Below are 20,005 nucleotides of genomic sequence, written 5' to 3' on the forward strand. Positions count from 1 at the left end.
CTCTGCATCCTGGGAGGCTGCCCTAAATGGGAAAGACCAAAGGTTTCTATGCCTGCTGGCTTCAACCTGGATTTGGCCAATAGGAGCCCTGGGAGAGACTGAGGGAGGGAGGAAAATTGAGGTGCTTATGGCCCCGGCTCCCTTCCTGCAGGCTGGAGACGGGGAGGGCTGGCCATTCTCCTACCCACCAGCCACAGCTGTGAAGTGTCCCTCTGCACACAGCCCTCTTTGCCTCCACATCCAGGCCTCCTAAATTGCAATTCACTAAAGTTCTGGAAACCGTACAACACCCAAAATGGAACCTTGTACCATGTAGCTCAATAAACAGCTGGTAAGCTAAATTAGGGGCAGGTGTGTTTGTTTGTTTGTTCGAAATGCAAAGGATTTTAAATGATCTTGAGAACTAGGACCAGATGGCAAATAAGCCCCTAGGCTCCTGGCAAACTGTTTTTATTTACTTTTTTGTTGGGATGATCTGAACATTTTTTTCATAAATTAATATACAGCAAACTTGGCTTCAAAAATTGGTGTACAGTTCTATGAATTTCAGCACGCATGTCGATTTGTATAACTTACCACCACAATTAGGACACAGAACACCAAAAACTCTCCCCAGCTATTACTGTATAGTGATACCACTGATCTGTTCTTAATCCTTATATTTTTGTCTTTTTGAGAACGTCATATAAATGAAATAAAGCAGTGGATAACCTCTTGAGACTGGCTTCTTTCACTCCTGAATGCCTTTGAAATCCATCAAACCTGTTATATGTAACAGCAGTGTCTCCTTTTTATTGCTGAGTAATATTCTGTTGTATGAATGTACCACAGTTTATTTCTCCCTTCACATTTGGGATGTTTCTAGGTGTTGATTATTAATTGAGCTGCTCTGGGGTGGGGAGGGTATAGGTTAGTGGTAGAGTATATGCTTAGTATGCATGAGGTCCTGGGTTCAATCCTCGGTACCTCCATTAAAAAGACAAACAAATTTTTTTAAAAATCTAATTAGCTCCCCCCACCCCCCCACCCCAAATAGAGCTGCTGTAAATATTTATGTTCAGGTTTTTGTGTGAACATGGTTTTTCATTTCCCTTTGGTAATGTTATGGACTGAAAATGTCCCCCTGCAAATTCGTATGTTGAAGCCCCGATCTGCAGTGTGACTGCATTTGAAGATAGGACTTTTATGGAGCTAATTAGGTTAGATGAAGTTATCAGGATGGGACCATAATCCCACTGAACTTGTGTCCTTATAAGAGCAAGGGGCACCAGAGTTCTCTATCTTTGTGAGCACGGAGGAAAGGCCATGTCTGCAAACCAGGAAGAGAGTTCTCACCAGAAACCAAATTTGCCAGCACCCTGATCACGGACTTCAAGCTTCCAGAGCTGTGAGAAAACGTCTTATCGTTTAAGCTGCTGAGTTTGTGCCATTTTGCTATGGCAGCCTGAGCAGATGGATACAGGTAAATATTCTATTAACCTGAGAGGAACTGCCAGACTTTCTAGAGTGGCTGCACCATTTCGCATTCCCACCAGCAACCTATGAGATTCCAGTTACTCTGCAACTTTGCCCATGTGTGGTTTTATTGGCAGTTTTCATTTGTGTTTTGTATGTTGATTTTTGTGTGTATGCTATGTTTTGTAGGTGGTAATGGTTAAGGAAGCATTTTTAAAGCTTTGAAAGTATCCTGCTGAGGTCCCAGCCATCTTTGGGTTGTTCCATCCCATTTCTCTTTTCTTGTCTTTCTACTGGCCTCATTCTGTTCCTAGGGCAGTTTCCCCTAGGCAGAGACACCTAGTGATCTGGCAAATTACAGTCCTCATCAGAGGTGAATCCATTTCTGAGAAAGTTGAGGAAGAGGTTACATGTGGGCAGATCTGACTCCTTCATGGGACCTATGCCTCATTTAAAGTTCTATTGTCACCCTCTTGAATTCTTACTAGTTTTTGAACACAGGCCCACATTTTAACTTTATGTAGACCCTGCAAATTATGCAACCAGTCCTGGGCGTGGGGGTCACAGGCAGGGCAAGGCTTCTCACCAGGTTCACTGTGAAACGGGGCCTCATCTTCTCACCAACCACACCTCTAAACTAACCCAAGCCCAGCCCGAGAGTCTTGCCTGTCTCCTTGGTGCTCCTGCTGCCTGTCTTTTGTGCTGACTTGGGACAAGCATGATTAATTCAGAGGCTTCACAAGAGAATTGTTGTCTTAGGATCCCAGCATCCACATGAAGATTTGCCTTAATTAGGGTCTCTTAATCGGAAGGCATATGGAGCCTCCCTCTCCCACCCTGACACACCCGCCACCCCCACCTGCACTTTGGCGTTTATGTGGGAGAGGTAAATCCGCAGCATCATCCTGTCTTCCTCATTGTCACTCTGCCAGCCCAGTTGGCGAGAAGCTCGCTCCAAGAGAGGTGATTTATGGGGGAGTCTTACCACATTCTCGTGGATCACTGAATGCCTAGGCCCAGGAGGATCAGTGGTGTTAACCAGAGGCACTGCCAGCGGGTCAGGAAGGGGAAGGAGTGGGAAGGTCACAGACTTTGCAGGCATCTTCCTGAGCTGGCTGCCCACTGGGCATGTGGCCTCAGGCCATTGACCTAAACACTCTGGACTCAATTATTTCACCTCTAAAGTGGACTTAATAGTGGAGAGGGTATAGCTCAGTGGTAGAGTGTATGCTTAGCATGCATGAGGTCCTGGGTTCAATCCCCAGTACCTCTATTAAAATACATACATACATACATGCATCTAATTACCTCTCCCCAAAGTAAAATAAAATAAAATAAAAATTAAAGTGGACTTAATAATACTCCCTTACAGGACTGTTTGATGGTGAGGAGCCAATGCAAGGACTTGGGTAAAATATCCCAGGTGGGCATACACCCACCCCTCACCCTGCCAACCCTGTAAGTGGGTGGGAGTTGGTGTCACCTTCAACTGCTGGGTGCACACTTGGGAAAGAATAAATTCTCTGCTTCTCTGAAAAGCTGCTTCATGGACCTGCTTGATCCTCTTTCCAGCTTCCTGGGAGCTGGGTCAGGATTATCAGGCCCTTTTTGGAGTTCGCAGAAAGAAAGAGGGTGATCAGAAAATAAAATAGGAATCAAATATAGAGCACCGGAGGGGCCAACTTCAGTTCACCAGCCTGAGAGTCTTCACTCAAGAAGCCTTGATGTCAGAGATCATTCATTCTTAGCTTTGAAAATCTTCACCCATGTGTCCTGAATTAAGGGAGCAATGACAGGCCTGCCGAGCTGACAACATCTGTGATGGTGTGTGAAGATAACCTTAATGGGGCCTTTACAATAGGTACAATGAGGGGGGGTGGTATAGCTCAGTGGTAGAGTGTGTGCTTAGCATGCACAAGGTCCTGGTTTCAATCCCCAGCGGCTCCATTAAAATAAATAAATAAATAAATAAACCAAATTACCTCCCTACACCCCCAAAATAGATAAGGTAAGCATAGTGATAGAGAGAGTGGAATCCGGATGACCTGGGTTCCAGTCCCAGCCCTGCTCTTTCCTGGCTGCTAGACCTAAATAAATTACTCAACCTCTCTGTGCCTCAGTGTCTCCCTCTGCTTGATAAGGATTAAATAACACCAGCTACTTCTTAGGGTTTTTGCGAGGATGAAACAAGATGATGAAAGTAAACTGTGCTTGGCACAGAGTAGCACGTGGTACCTGCTAGTTTGTTTATTTTTATATTTGCTTATTTTTCTTTCCAGTTTTATTGAGATATAATTGACATACAGCCCTGTGTAAGTTTAAGGGAACAGCATAATGCTTTGACTTTTATGCAGCATGAAATGATAATCATAATTAGTTTAGTGAACATCCATTATCTCATATTGATATAATGCTACAGAAGTAGGAAAAATGTGTGTGTGATGAGAACTCAGGATTTACTTTCTTAACAACTTTCTTATTTATTTATTTAATTTATTTAATTTATTTATTTATTTATTTATTTATTTATTTATTTACTTATTTATTTATTTATTTATTTATTTATTTATAACATACAGCAGTGTTAATGCTAGTCCTTTAATTACTTACCCTGTTTGGGTAACCCCTGAGTCCACGGTCTTAGGACTCCCTCCTTATTTGTCAACCCTGGGTGGAGGTGGCCTCCAGGTGGGGTCTGTGAGTCCCGGAACTGAATTTGACCCTGAGACACAGCGGGAGGGCACAGCGCGTTGCTTAGTAACAGGACTTCCCTTGCGTGTGAAGTGAGGGCCGGTGTTTACAGGTAGCTAGGTGGGGGGTTGTAATTTGTAAGGAAGAGGTTACAGGTTAAACAAAAGGGAATTCTTCTGGTGGAAGAATAGGGCTCGGTGCTAGGAATTAGTCGGCTTAGCAGGAAGGGCCCCGTTCCAGGCCCTGCCCACCCGACAGAAGAGGGGATGGTGTCTTTATGCAGATTGGACTGGCGTCTCCCTGTGACCATAGAAACCGAGCCCGTCCTCTTTCAACTGTGCCCCGAGGAAGGGCTATTTAGCTCTGGTGCCCGAGGGGCAGCAGCACAGACCCTCCTCGCCTCGGAACTCCCCCGGCACGCAACCCCAGCGTCCAGCGGAGATGGGGTGCCACTCCAGCAAGAGCATCAAGGTGGCGGGGGAGTCCCAGAAACCCGGAGGACAGCCCGAGGGAGAGGAGCCAAATCTGGAGGCCGGCACTGAAGCGGCAGATGGCAAAGACGCCTCCTGGAAGGATGGCACCCCTGAGCAGAAGAACTGAGATGCCACTCTCTGGAGTCGGACCCACCCTCATCCCTGGAACTGCCTTTGGCCAAAGAAACTCGAGACTAACCCCATCCCGAGAAGCTCCAGTGTCGGAGGAGAGAAGAAGCCCTGCCTTTGGGATTCAGGGTTCAGAAGCTGCCTCCATCAGGCTTTGCTTGGGAACTGTGAGAAAGGTGAGGACACGGGGAGGCCTACGTCTCCATCTCTCTGAGAGAGAGGGCGAAAGAAGTCTTCACACCTCCTGGAACTTCCCCAGAGCTTCTGGAGATGGGCGATCCCCACCCACAGCAGCCTGCTGCAGCTCTGGTGAATCTGCTGCTGAGCTGTGACTGTCCAGGGATGCTCCCCCCCCCCCCCATGTGCCTCACTTTTCTGAACTCTGAAAACTCTGTAGTCATAGTGTCGATGCGGTGGTGTGGCCCTCAGTTTTGTTTTGCGGGGTTTCTTCCCCCATCTCTCTCCTTTTTTTCCCAGTAGCTGGCTGTCTAGCCAATATCCCTAACTGGAAGGTTTGGGGTTTGGCTCACTCCACCCTGTTTGCATGAATGCTTTAATATTTAACTTGGAGAATTGTGAATGAGTTATGGGAACAATCAGGTTCAGACTGTGATCATGGCAGTGGAAGACAACGAGGCCTTGATCATCCAGTCAGCGGAACACTGAGTACTGGTGGGGAGGGAGGAGGAGGGATCCGTGTTCCTGGTGTGTGAATCCCCAGAAGAATCTCCCTCTGCTGATGTTCACGTGTCTCCTCATATCAAAAGTCTGTCAATGTGAACCCTCTGGCGTCTGAGTTCTCTGTATCCAGCCTTCAGAAATATTTCGCTGTTTACTAACATGTCTGTCAGCCTCTCTTTTTTCCTCCCTTGCCTGTGTTTTGGCTTTTAATTCGACTCAAAAGCCTTTTAATTTGAAATCAAATAGACATGTTTGCAAATAAGTGATGACACAACACATTTGAAAGGCAGGGCTGGGGAGCTGAGATTAGAGGCTCAGCAGGGAAGGGTGGGTGTCATCCTGTGGAACACAAGGGGTAAAAGGAGGCTCTGGAGCACTTTCTTTGGGACAAGCATCACGCCGAGGGCTTCACACAGGTGGTTTCATGTAACTGCCACAACCACACTCATTTTATAGATGAGGAGACTGAGGTAGCAAGAGGTTAAATACCAGCCTGGATGGGGCGGAACCAGGATTCGGCCCCCAGCAGGGTGGCTGCTGAGGTCATGCTGTTAACCCCTGCAGGGTCCTGCTGAAAGTGGAGGGTCTTTTCTGTAAATCTGTGTGCATGGCGGGGGTCGGGGGGCCCAATTCTCTTTACTCATTTGGATTCACTTGCCCGTGGAGGAGGGAGGTGGTCAGCTGGGAGTCACCCCACTGAGGGTTGAGTGATGCTTTGAGGTCCTTTTATTCTTACTCTGGGTCCAGAGGGGTGGGTGGGGAGAAGCAGGGAGAGGAAGGAATGGAGAGAGAGAAGAGGCAGCACGCTACTGGAAATGATCCTTCTTTTTGGCCATAAAAACCTCAGCAATGGAGTAGGATTCTTTTGAGATGACATGGCAACTGGGCTAAAGAGAAGGAAAGAAGGGATTCAGCCTGCAAACGGATTGCAGAAGTTCCTTCTGCTCAGGCAGAGCCTGGTGTCTTCCAAGGAGGGAGCAGCAGAGCTGGGGGCCCCCTCGGCTGGCCCGAAGCCCTGCTCTCCCCCGGGGCCAGGAAACAGGCCTGGGCTTGCAGCTGGGGATCAGGAAGTGTGGGGCCTCTTTCTGCAGCTTTCTGGGGATAGGCCAAGTTCTGGTAACTGCTTTCAATTTTTTTTTTTTTAAGACAATTCTGTTTTTTTCTCTTTTTTCCCCTCCTCCCTCCTAATGGAAATTCACCCTGCAAAACAGGATGGTGTCTGGTAAGAAGCTGCTCACAATGTCCGCCCTCAGGGCTCCTGGAAAAAGTCCTCAGCTGGTGGGGAGGTCTGGAGGCAGGGTGGTACTTATTTCACCAGCTCCTGAGGGGCGGAACTCACTCAGCTTCTCACCAAATCAAACGAAGGAGAGACTCCAGGTCCTTAGAAGTTCAGAGACATGGTGGTTTGTTTTGCTTCCTTTGGGGATGGTGCAAAATGCTCATTTAATTAAATTCAGAATCTCTGAGGGTTTTGAAAAACAAGATTTTTCATCCACCTCCAGCTGCTGCAGGCATGCTGCAATTTGCCAGGAAGTTCATCTGTAACAGGAAAAAGCACCCAGTTTGGTTTTTTTTTTGGTTGAATTTATGAATTATAATTATCTCCTGCATTTTTTTAAATTAAAAAAACCCTTTTTTTTTTTGAGGGGAGGAGGTCATTAAGTCTATTTATTAATTATTATTATTATTATTAATAGGGGTACTCGGGATTGAACCCAGGACCTTGTTCATGGTAAGAATGCACTCTACCATTTGAGCTACACCCTTCCCCCATACCCAATTGCTTTTTAGGGATGTTCCAGTTGTGCCATAGGGACCCAGTATCATTTATCTCAGTCCCTCTGAGGCTCATGTGCCTGGTGGAAGTGATTAGAATTATGTCCACTCAAATGAGCTTTAACGTCTTGAGAGAGAGGTCTGCACAGACTCTGCGTTACTTGAAAGCCACTGCTCTGTCCTGCTTCCCAAACTATTGGGAGAGGGGGGATTTGTTTACCAGTCACCTTTCTGTCCACCTATCCTTTCATCTGTTCATTCATCCATCCTGCCCTCCATCCATCCACCCATCCTGTCATCCGTCCAGTCCATTCAATCCATTTATCTATCTTCCATTTGTCTGTTTACGTACCTACCCACCTACCTACCTACGTACACATTCAGCTCTTCCCTTGGATTTTTCAGTTATATAAGGCAATAAATTTCCCATTTCAAACCAAATTCATTCATTAAGCAAGTATTTATTGAGTTTTTACTCTTCTCTATCACTCAGTTGTTCATTCCTTGCTTTATCCACCCATTAATCCAGCAGTTACTGGGGGACCACTCTGTGCCAAACTCCTTATTGGTAATAGAATATTGAAGTGCGTCTTTGTAGGAACACAGCCTGCAGCAGGGTGGTTCAGAGATCTTTCCAGCCCAGGTGTGACCTGAGTGGACCCTTCAAGAGTCAGTAGGAATTAGCTAGGGAAAGAGTGTTTCAGGAGAAAGGGAATGTATGAGCCAGGATTGGAGGCTGTATGGGGCACAATGTGCAGTATTGCAGGAGCCTGAAGGGCACATCACACAGTGACAGGGAGGTGAGACTTGATAAGTAAAAAGGATCAGATCATGAAGGGCCTTGTAAGTTTATACTGAGAGGCTGAGAGTTCCTCCTGATGGTGATGAGGAGTCCACTGAAGGACTTTCGGCAGAGGAATAATGCTAGGATATCAATTGCTTTTGTTCTATTTTTTAATTTTAATTTAATTTTATTTTTTAAACATTATTTTATTAATGGAGGTACTGGGGATTGAACCGAGGCCCTCGTGCACACTAAACACGTGTTCTGCGGCTGAGCTATATCCCCCACCCCCATCAATCACTTTTGACTACTTTATATCTTGCTTTCTGGTAACAAATTCCATCTTCTCCCCTTGGGGAACTCTCTTCTCGCCCCTCTCAGTCTATATGACCTGGCTGATTCCATTCTCGGGTTCAAGGCTGAGCATGGCACGTGCCTAGTCAAAGATCCGAACGGGATCCAACCCAAAACAGTCCAATGAATCTTCCTTGAGACATTTTGTTGACACAATTGGAAAGAGGTATTCACTTTCTTTTGGAGTTAATGAAACTGTAGGGTTTAAGCTTGGAACCTCTTAATGACAATTTTTCCACCCCTGGGGAGGGCCTGCTTGGGAATGAAGCCACAGAAGAGACCGGAGCTGAGAGAAGTAGAGACATATTCCTGATGGACTTGTTTGGGCAACTAGATGCGGCCATGCCAGAAGCTATTACCATTCTTAGAAGATTTACGAAAGCCAATACATTCTCAGTTTCTTTTTTTTTTCCTCTGAGAGTGGTTTGAATTCGGTTTCTGTCATTTTCAAAGGATTATGAGTAAATCAGATCAACTTAGATTTGTGCATTAGGTAGAGTAACTTGGTAGCTGTTTGAAGGACGGAGTTGAGAGGGATAAGGCTGGAGGCAGGAAAACCAATTAGGAGGCAATTTCCTGACCTAGGAAAGATATAGCAGGTAGCTATTCCTATGAAGAGCTATTTTGCAACTGTCCACAAAATCTCAGCAGCACACAAGCGTATATTTTTTTCTTCTCACTCAAACATCTGTGGGCTGCTGTGGTTCAGGTGATCTAGGCTACCTGCGGAGTGTTCACATGACACATAGAAGGAGCACAGGAGGCTGAGTCCAGCTGCACAGCCGCAGTCCTGTCCTCTTCTGCTCCACTGCCCCCAGAAAGTCACGTGGTCCAAAGAAACATCAACAGGATGGGGACACACCCTTCTCTCATGGAGGGTGGCAGTGGGGTGAGTATTTACTAAACAATAATCTGCTCTGACACAAAAGAAGTAGAGTGAAGGGGACAAATTCAAGCACTACTTAGGGGGTGAAATCAGCCTGTTTCGGTGGTTGATTTTACGTTGGGGTTGAAGAAGAAAGGAGTCAAATTTACTGCTTGGGTGACGGGGCTGATGATGGTGCCATCAAATGAGAAAAGGGACTCTGGGAGGAGGGACCGGTTTAGAGGGAAGATGAGGAGGTGAGTTTTGGTAGGGTTGAGTTTGAGATGCTTCTAAGACAAAATAAAAATAATTATATAGCTTGGTGACGGATGTTATCTAGACTTACCTCAGTGATCATTTTGCAATTTATACAAATATCGAATCATTACGTTGTACACCTGAAACAAATATAATGTTATATGCTGATTATACCTTAATAAAAATCATAATAGCGAACACTTGTATTACTAGGTCCAGGCATTGTTCCAAATGCTTTATGTAAAGGACTTGTTTAATCCTTTCAACCACCCTATCCTCATTTTGCAGATTAAAACACAGAGGAGTAGATAATTTACCTGTCTTTCAGCTCTCAAAGACAGAGCAGGAACATGTACTAGGAAGTTTGGCTCCAGAGGATGAGACTTGAAAAGTTCATTTGGGAGTTGTGGGGACCCTCTTGACCCCCCCCCCCAAAGTTGGTATAAAGGTTATTTTAAAGTGGAAATATTTGGGCATAGAAGATGCAGAAACAAATCTTATCTGAATTCCCTTAGCTGCCTGAATCAGGGGCATTATGAAATACAGCTGCCCGTTAAACCCTTTCCAAGGGGGTTCTGTGAAAATTCAGTTGCCCAGAAGACAGTTTATTCTCATTAGCATCAAAAAGCCCAGGAAAACCTTCTGAACTCACCCATTGAATACCTAACCCCCCCCCCCTTTTGTTAAATTGGTATATTTACACCTTTCGTTTGGGCTATTCCAGTGGTTTTCCTGACTGGAACTCTCATGTGCACATGTGAAAATAAACCTGGTCTTTTCTCTTGTTAATCTTTTTCTCAGTCTATTTATCAGGCCCCCAACTGCTGGATGAGAGTTGGAAGAGGAAAAGTTTTCTTCCCAACAAAGAGGAAAATTTTCTTCCCTTTTGGCAACAAAGATGGGATGGTTAGGACTCCCCACCCTCTGGAGACTGCCCCTGAGATCTCAGGACCTCTGCCCATGCCAGCAAAGGTTAACTTTATTTCACTGTCACAATCCTGTATCTCTGCCAGGGTCCAGCCGAGCGAGGACAGCAAGATCCTCTCCTTGCCTCTTTGAACAAGATTTCCCAAAGTTTAGATTTACAAAAGAAAAAGTTTAGTTAAAACCAGTTGTTTGGATATGGGGACTCTTGTTGCAGGTTGTGTCCGTCTCTTGTGCCACAGTTTTGTGATGTCTAGGAGTGTTATTTGTTTCCCAAAAACATGGCTTTGGAAATTGAAAAGAGCATTCTCTCTGGTTTTTTCATCTGCTGGGGGTGGGGTGCAGATTGTCAGGTCTGCTGCCAGCCATTAGGTGTCAGTCCCTGAGGAATTGTAGTCAGCTGGACAGAAATGTGGGTACCTTACAGCTAGGGTTCTACTGACCATTCCAGCTTTCAGCGGGTTCATCTAAGTTTAAATCCTAAAGGGTCTCATCCTATAAGGACCCTGTCTCTTCCCCCATTGCCTTTTGCTCATCGCTTATGGCGACAGACAGCCTTCTTTCTCTTCTCCCTGGCTACCTTTGGGTATGAGTGTTGCATCTTCCGTGCTCTCTGGCCTCCACAGTTAAGCCATAAAAATGCTAATGGCTTGAGTCACAGCTGAAATGAGTATACTTTCTGAGGCTGGGTTACAATGTAGCATCTTTGTTTTTGGAAGTTACCTCTTGGCCTAGAAGTTCTTCCTGCCTTCGGTTTTGAGGCCACTTAATTCTCCCTCCTTGATCCTGTTCCTTTCATTAGAAATTTTCAATAGACTGAATTTCCCCCTTCTCAATCTCCCATTGACCATGGCACTAACTCTGTCTGCTTCCCTTCTTGTTGGCACGACTTATCGAAGGATAATTTAGAACTTCAATGGCTCCTTTGAGAAAATGTTCATCTCCCAAGCCGGATTTTCTAAGAGATTTTTGCTTCCCATTTCAGCCCTTCAACTGCCTATAGTCACTGGAACTTTAGGTAACCCCTGGCCCTCCTCAAGGGCTCTCAAGGGACTCAGGGACACTCAGAAGCAACCACATGGGGTTGAAAAAGAAAGAAAAAGACTAATTGCAGACTAAATTTAGTCCATAGCCTCCATAAGATTATATGTCAAGGAAAAAGGAAAAATCTTAAAAATTTCCTCCACGAATATTGGAAACAGTGTTAGCCCTCATATTGAGCAGGTAACAACTTGTTCCACCTGCCAGAGCCACGATTAGGTTAAAAATATAAAGTAGGACAAAGATGAGAGCCAACTCTTATATTTATTTATTTTTTCTCTTTAAATATTAATTATTTTATTTTTTTAATTGACATGTAGTCAGTTACAACATGTCCATTTCTGGTGTACAGCATAATATCCCAGTCATGCATATATATATGTATATTCATTTTCATATTATTTTTCATTAAAGGTTATTACAAGATTATTATTACTAAATATAGTGCCCAACTCTTATATTTAAACTAATGAACTTTATATTATTGTAGGTGTTAGTCTGGGCTGCTGTAACAAGGTAACATAGACTGGGAGGCTCAAACAGCAAACATTTATTTCTCACAGTTCTGGAGGCTGGAAGTCCAAGATCAGGGGGCTGGTGTGGTAGTTGTGATGAGAGCCCGTTTTCTGGCTTGTGGATAGTGGCTTTCTCCTTGTTTTCCCACATGAGAAAGAAAGAGAAGGAAAGAGAAAGAAAGAGCGCTCTCTTGTGTTTCTTCTTGTAAGGACACTAATCCAATTCACAAGGGCTCTGCCATCACACCTTGATTAGCTCATGAAGGTTCCATCTCCAAAAACCATCATGTTAGGAATTAGAATTTCAGCATATGAATTTTGGGGGACATCAACATTCAGTTTACAGCCCTGTATTTATGCCTTATTCATGGCTAAAAACTCAAATGAAACCTGTAAGATCTCTATTTGCATCTGCCTGTATGTTATGTATATGTGATATTTTTTCTACCTCTGTACGGTATTACCAAAGTAACAAAGGAAATTCGTTCTAATTGACTTAGAGAAAATAGCACTTACATAAATTAAATATCACTCAAACTCAGAAATATAGGAACTAACTAAATTATTTTCAAGTTCACATGATTTGGGTAAATGTTAAACAAGACCTGAGGTATCAGCACAGAGTATGATACAAGCACACGTTCTTATTCTGCTTGGATTTTCTGGTCAAATAAGCTAATATTATATTTATTAGATGTTTAAGATTATAAGACGTACAGATTTGATTCTTTTTTTTTGAGGTGATGGACTTCATTGTTTTATTTTTTAAACATTTTTTTATTGAGTTAGTCATTTTACAATGTATCAAATTCCAATGTAGAGCACAAGTTTTTAGTTATACATGAACATACGTATATTCATTGTCACATTTTTTTTTTGCTGTGAGCTACCATGAGATCCTGTATATATTTCCCTGTGCTATACAGTATAATCTTGTTTATCTATGCTATATATGCCTGTCAGTATCTACAAATTTTGAACTCCCAGTCTGTCCCTTCCCACCCCCCACCCCCTTGGCAGCCACAAGTTTGTATTCTATAAGACTTATGGATTTGATTCTAATCAAAATTGAGTCATTATTCTGGCAATGAGTATGTTTTGTAATAAATATGTCAAAATAGTTTCCAAAATCTTTTTGCTTATTTGCAACCTTAAAGCTATATTAAGTAATAGATATTCATTAAATATCTTGATCACTTCTAAGTAAGATAAAATACTGAAACATTAAATACTGAACATAAATTTATATACTTTTGGCTTCTTATTTTTACATAAAGACTAAAGATACTTGGACCTGTTAATAAGCGTGTTCTTTTACCACATGGTGAAGTTGTATTATGAAGAAGCATATGTCTCTGGAAATTTTGAGATGGTGTATTCATAAAATTCATATTTTTTCTTATCAACCATAGAATGCCGGTATATCACAGACAGTTCACAGTTGTCTATTTCCTAGTTTTCTCTGAAAAGTAAAAGTCCTGGTTTACATACTGACTATAGTCTGCTTCTAAAAATGTAATTATAATTTGGTTCTTTCTGACGGCAGAGGGAAGATAAATAGCTGTCTTCAAATATTTGAACTGGACCCATGTGGAAATTCTGTAGGCTTAATCTATATCATCCCTGAAGTGGAAACCAGAAATAATGAGTGGAAATTACACAGAGGCAGATTGCAACTCAATATAAATAACTTTAAATAGTTAAAGATATTCAGTAATGGAATGGGTTGTTTTGAGATATGATGAGTTTCCTGTTTTGGGGGTGTGTTTAAAAAGAGATTGGACAGTTCTTTGCCATGATTGTGTGGGACTGTTCAAGCACAGAGCAGGGTTGTACTGGATTGGAAAAAGTATAGAGCAATGGTTAAGGGCCTGCATTCAAAGTGTGGCTTGGCCACTGGCCATTTATGTGGCCTTGGGGAAATTATTTATCCATTCTAATCCTCAGTTTTTTCATCTGCTAAATGTTATATAGTATTACAATTTGTATATGCTATATATACACATATAATAGAAAAATATATATTATACATATATAGATGTATTATATACATATAATATAATATCAAGTTATTTTAAAGATTAAATGAGATGATGAGGAATATATGGCATAGACTAGACAATAAATCATAGTGGCTATCATGATAGCCATTATATCATTTATATATTTATGTGTGTAGGTGAATATTCATCAGAATACATTCCCAGATATGTTGATAGCTGTTATGAGAATAAGGGTTCGGTGGTCAAGGAAGTTTGGTGTGAAATGAAATTCATATTTTGTTGCAAGACAAGGAAAGTTTGTTTGTTTGTTTGTTTGTTTATTTATTTATTGTGGGGGGGGAGCTAATTAGGTTTATTTATTTATTTATTTGGTTTTTCAGTGGAGGTACTGGGGATTGAACCCAGGACCTCGTGCATGCTAAGCATGTGCTCTACCACTTGAACTATACCCTTCCCCCTCCCACTTCTTTAAAAAAAAATTTTTTTAATTGAAGTATAGTCAGTTACAATGTGTCAGTTTCTGGTGTACAGCACAATGTCCCAGTCATGCAGATGCATACATATATTTGTTTTCATATTCTTTTTCATTACAGGTCATTATAAGATATTGAATATAATTCCCTGTGCTATACAGAAGAAACTTTTTAAAAAATCTATTTTTATATATAGTAGCTAACATTTGCAAATCTCATACTCCCAAATGTATCCCTTCCCATCCCCTTTCCTTGGTAACCATAAGATTGTTTACTATGTCTGTGAGTCTGTTTCTGTTTTGTAGATGAGTTCATAGTGTCCTTTTTTTTCTTTTATGAGTGATATCATATGGTATTTTTCTTTCTCTTTCTGGCTTACTTCACTTAGAATTACAATCTCTAGGTCCATCCATATTGCTGCAAATGGCATTATTTTATTGTTTTTTATGGCTGAATAGTATTCCATTGTATAAATACAACACAACTTCTTTATCCAGTCATCTGCTGATGGACTTTCAGATTGCTTCCATGTCTTGGCTATTGTATATAGTGCTGCTATGAACATTGGCATGCATATAACTTTCTAATTAGAATTCCCTCTGGATATATACCCAGAAGTGGGATTGCTGGATCATGTTGTAAGTCTATTATTAGTTTTTTGAGGAATCTCCATACTGTTTTCTGTAATGGCTGCACCAAACTACATTCCCACCAGCAGTGTAGGCCCCCTAGGCCCCCTCCCACTTCTAATTCACCACTAAGCCCAGTTTTTCTCTCTATCTCGTTGACTCCATATTCTTTATTCCACTTCTGCCACTATCACCTAGACCAAGTTTCCATTCTCTCTCACCTGGGCTACATTAACAGCCTTTGAATGAGTCTCCTATGCAGCTATGGCTCAGCTGCAACCCATCTTCCTCCTACAACCAGTGGGATATTTCCTTTTTTCTTTTTTTAACATTTTTTATTGATTTGTAATCATTTTACAATGTTGTGTCAAATTCCAGTGTTCAGCACAATTTTTCAGTCATACATGGACATATACACACTCATTGTCACATTTTTTTCTCTGTGAGCTACCATAACATTTTGTGTATATTTCCCTGTGCTATACAGTATAATCTTGTTTATCTATTCTACAATTTTGAAATCCCAGTCTATCCCTTCCCACCCTCCGCCCCCCTGGCAACCACAAGTCTGTATTCTCTGTCTATGAGTCTATTTCTGTCCTGTATTTATGCTTTGTTTTTGTTTGTTTTTGTTTTTTAGATTCCACATATGAGCGATCTCATATGGTATTTTTCTTTCTCTTTCTGGCTTACTTCACTTAGAATGACATTCTCCAGGAGCATCCATGTTGCTGCAAATGGCATTATATTGTCGGTTTTTATGGCTGAGTAGTATTCCATTGTATAAACATACCACATCTTCTTTATCCAGTCACCTGTTGATGGACATTTAGGCTGTTTCCTTGTTTTGGCTATTGTAAATAGTGCTGCTATGAACATTGGGGTGCAGATGTCATCCTGAAGTAGGGTTCCTTCTGGATATAAGCCCAGGAGTGGGATTCCTGAGTTATACAGTAAGTCTATTCCTAGTCTTTTGAGGAATCGCCACACTGTTTTCCATAGTGGCTGCACCAAACTGCATTCCCACCAGCAGTGTAGGAGGGTTCCCCCTTCTCCACAGCCTCTCCAGCATTTGTCATTTGTGGATTTTTGAATGACGGCCATTCTGACTGGTGTGAGGTGATACCTCATTGTAGTTTTGATTTGCATTTCTCTGATAATTAGTGATACTGAGCATTTTTTCATGTGCCTTCTGATCATTTGTATGTCTTCCTTGGAGAATTGCTTGTTTAGGTCTTCTGCCCATTTTTGGATTGGGTTGTTTATTTTTTTCTTATTGAGTCGTATGAGCTGCTTATATATTCTGGAGATCAAGCCTTTGTCAGTTTCATTTGCAAAAATTTTCTGCCATCCCGTAGGTTGTCTTCTTGTTTTACTTATGGTTTCCTTTGCTGTGCAGACGCTTGTAAGTTTCATTAGGTCCCATTTGTTTCAGTGGGATATTTTCAAAACACACATATGGTAACTTACCACCTGATGCCAACAAAACAAAACAAAGAAGCTCTGTTCCACGGTTTTACTAAAGATCAAAATTCTTATGTGGTCAGCAAACCCATATAAAGACAGTCCTTCAGTTATCCCCCCAGCCTCACATTCTTACTTTTTACATGCTAGCTACACAGAACAACTTTTCACCTTAAATGCATCCCATTCCCTTTTGAGATATTGCATTTGCTACTCCTTGGCCTTTTTGGCATCGTGACTCTGACCCTTCCGTGATATTTCAGTCTATTCGCACTTCCCCAGGGAAGCCTTCCTTAACCTCCCTGCCAAGTCGATTCTCCGTGAACCTGTCCTTTGCAGCACTGTCACAGCTGTCATTTCACATTCATTTATGAGATCTGTTGTCAGTCTCCCCCAGCTGGGTCTCCGTGAGAGCAAAAAGTGTTTTCCATCATCTAAAAGGGGGCCTACCCTGGGGTAGCACTCAGTAAAAACTTGATAGATAGATACATGGGTAGACTTTTGAAATACTTTGAATTGAGGTTTAATATGGAAAAGGGAACATAGCATGTGTGTCCAGTGAATTTCTACGAAGTGATGAATAGACTTGTAGGAAGTTTCTTTTCAGGTTTTGGATTCTTAAACTTAGCTGAAGAGAAATAGTAAAGATAGCTATAGGAAGTGAGCACTAGAGGGCAGCAGAAGCAAAGGAATGAAGAGCCAGTTCCGCCAGGCTCCGGTCCAGGAAAACAGTGGATGCCCTGCAGTTTCTCAGAGGTGCAAAGGATTCTGGGAAACTCCTTTGAGGTGCTCAGCAAGCAGAGAAATGCCTTATTATTGCTGTTGCCTAACTGTGCTGGTTAGTATGAGGACAATATGTGTGGGTAATCTAAGGAATATCCAGAGATGTGAAGGAGACAGAAATCTGCCCCAGCAGTCACATAAAGAGGGTCCTGGTGGGAGGGTATAGCTCAGGTAGTAGAGTGCATGCTTAGCATGCACGAGGTTGTGGGTTCAATCCTCAGCACTTCCTCTAAAAATAAACAATAAAACCTAGTTACCTCCCCCCTGCAAAAGATAAATAACAATAACAATTAATTTTAAAAAATAAAGGTTATTAAAAAAAAAAAGAGGATATCAAAGAACTGGAATGAGCTGCATTAATGACCTGGCCATCTTGTCACCCCTTAAGAGTGTGCGTCTGCTACTCCCTACTCTTGAGATGCTGTTGTACTTAACGACTCTTCTGTCTCTGTTTCTTTTTCAATGACTCTCCCTCTATATTTGACTTCCAACTACCTCCTCTTCACTTCTGCTGCCTTTCTCCAGCCCTCCACCCCTGAATACCTAATACCAAAGTCTGTTTTGAGCTGCTATTAGTGATCGGGTAGTGGTCAAGTAATTATCCACCATCCATCTGGTGGTAATTGGACTTATGTCCAGCCTGCTATAATCAGCAGTGTAGACAGGGTAGAAGGGCATATAACACTAACCACCACAACTTTTTGGAAGGAATCCCCTGTGGCTTCTTTCCTTAGGGGGATGACAATGTTCCCCAAAACACTTGAAAATGAATTAAAAGCGCTGCCAACCCATTACCGACCCAGTTAAGCAGCCTCAGGCTACATTTCCTTGAATCATTATTCTTATTGGTTACTGAGTATACACCACCCTCCATTCATTCTGGCCTAAAGGACTTTGAGACTCAGACACTTTTGTTTGTCTAGATTAGGCCGATTGCAAACTGTGTGCCCTTAGGCTAGTCACTTAACCTCTCTGAGCCTCGGTTTCCATATCTGTGGGATGTGGGTGGTCATTACCTTCCTTGGTTAACCGTTAAGATCAACATTGTAAACTGACTATAACTCAATAAAATAAAACTAAAAAAAAAAAAAAAGATTAAGGTGAGAGCTCTTTGCAAGCTGTAGGCCACTGGATCAGTGGCTCTCAACCTCAGCAGTCTATCAGAACCACTGTGGTACTTTAAAAACATACAGATGTCCAGTCCCTACCTCTGGAAATGCTGACTTGCTAGGTGTGGTTTGATGCTTGAGTGGCATGATTAAAATACCCCATAAGTGATTCCACTGCTTATGCTGAGTTAAGAATCTCTGCACTTCACCCAAGATAGATGATACTTTTGTCATCCAGTACAACCCAAGAGGCCAAGGCCGTGATTCCTTCCCACTTAGCTATCCCCTGGTCATCATTCTTGGCAGAAACTAGCTTGCATTAAAGTACTCAGTTGCCTCAGGGATCCTGCTCTGGAGCATATGACAAAGGTAGACTCTCTGAGGCTAATGACCCTGGTCAGGGCAAAAGTCATGGGCAGGGCGTGTCAATGAGAGAAGGCGTGTACACACCTGAGAGTAGACTTTTACATCTCGGGTGAGTTGAGGTCCAAGATCAGGGCATACCTGTGGAGGGAACAGTAACTCTAGGGAAAGTCAAGCCAAATGAAGGTGAGTTCAGGCCCTTCTTCTTTTGGGAAGGAGGAGTTTCAACATCCCCAAACCCCACCAACGTGTCCTTTCTAATGAGCTGGCTCAGAAAAACCCTATTTCCTCCCATGAAAATGCAGATTAAACAAAAATCAATTCCAATTTAAATGCATTCCAACCTTTTCATATTATAGTTGTAGAGCTAATTGCTCTGAATTGTCATAGGCTGTAGGGCAGAAAGGCATCATTAAAGTGCTAAGACTCTTCCCATGAAATGGATTCGTCCCAGAGAGAGAAGGCCACTGATGAGTTCTGCTTAAGTAGGTTGTTTTGGAGGTGGATTTAAAAAAAAAAAAGAAATCTTTGGAGAAAACTCTCAAATTTGCAACAGGTGACACTTTGATGGAGCTTGTGTTCTTAACAAACAGTGATTGCAGGGTACAGTGCTTTGGAGTTTTCATTGATCCATCCCTTCATTCATTCTTCTTTCATTAACTCTTCTTTTTATTTGACAGATATTCTGTGCTTACCATATGCCAGGCTTTGTGGTGACCCTGGAGATCTGGTGGTGAGCAAAAGGAGGCGTAATTTTATTCTTCATGATGTTTATAGCCTAGTAGGGATGCTAATCAAATAAATAAATGTGAAATTCCAACTGTGAAAAATGCATTTGAACCAAAAATGAGTTTGACTGTGGGATGACAGGGCAGCTTGCTCTGAGAAAATCTTGGTGTGTGTTGAGATCTCCAGATCTCAGGGATGACTAGGTGTTGACCATGCTGAGGGGTTAGCATGTGCAAAGGCCTTGTGGTGTAAGGACTTTTGACTACTAAGAGAAGAAAGTCAGTGTTCCTGGAGCTCAGAGAGAGACAGGCATCAGTGTGAGATGAGCTGGAGAGAGAATGAGAGGCCACACTATGCTGGACATTAGGCCACAGTTATACTGTTGGTCTTTATCTTGAGAGTAATAAGGACCCTCTGACATGGATTTAATCAGTGTGGGGTGCAATGGAGGAGGATGTGAGTAGTACTATGGCCACAAGAAGTGAGACCAGTTAGGAGGTTATCAC

General features: G+C 42.4%; 1 protein-coding gene across 1 annotated transcript; it reads left to right on the top strand.

Moving 5' to 3' along the window:
- Positions 1 to 4,224: 4,224 nt before the first annotated feature.
- CHD9NB (CHD9 neighbor) lies at positions 4,225 to 5,587 on the top strand. Its single transcript, XM_064489168.1, has one exon. The coding sequence runs from the start codon at positions 4,588 to 4,590 to the stop codon at positions 4,744 to 4,746; it is 159 nt and encodes a 52-aa protein (XP_064345238.1). The 5' UTR covers positions 4,225 to 4,587; the 3' UTR covers positions 4,747 to 5,587.
- The last annotated feature ends 14,418 nt before the right edge of the window (positions 5,588 to 20,005 follow it).

Source organism: Camelus dromedarius, chromosome 9 (assembly GCF_036321535.1).
Source record: "Camelus dromedarius isolate mCamDro1 chromosome 9, mCamDro1.pat, whole genome shotgun sequence".
Classification (NCBI taxonomy): Eukaryota; Metazoa; Chordata; class Mammalia; order Artiodactyla; family Camelidae; genus Camelus; species Camelus dromedarius.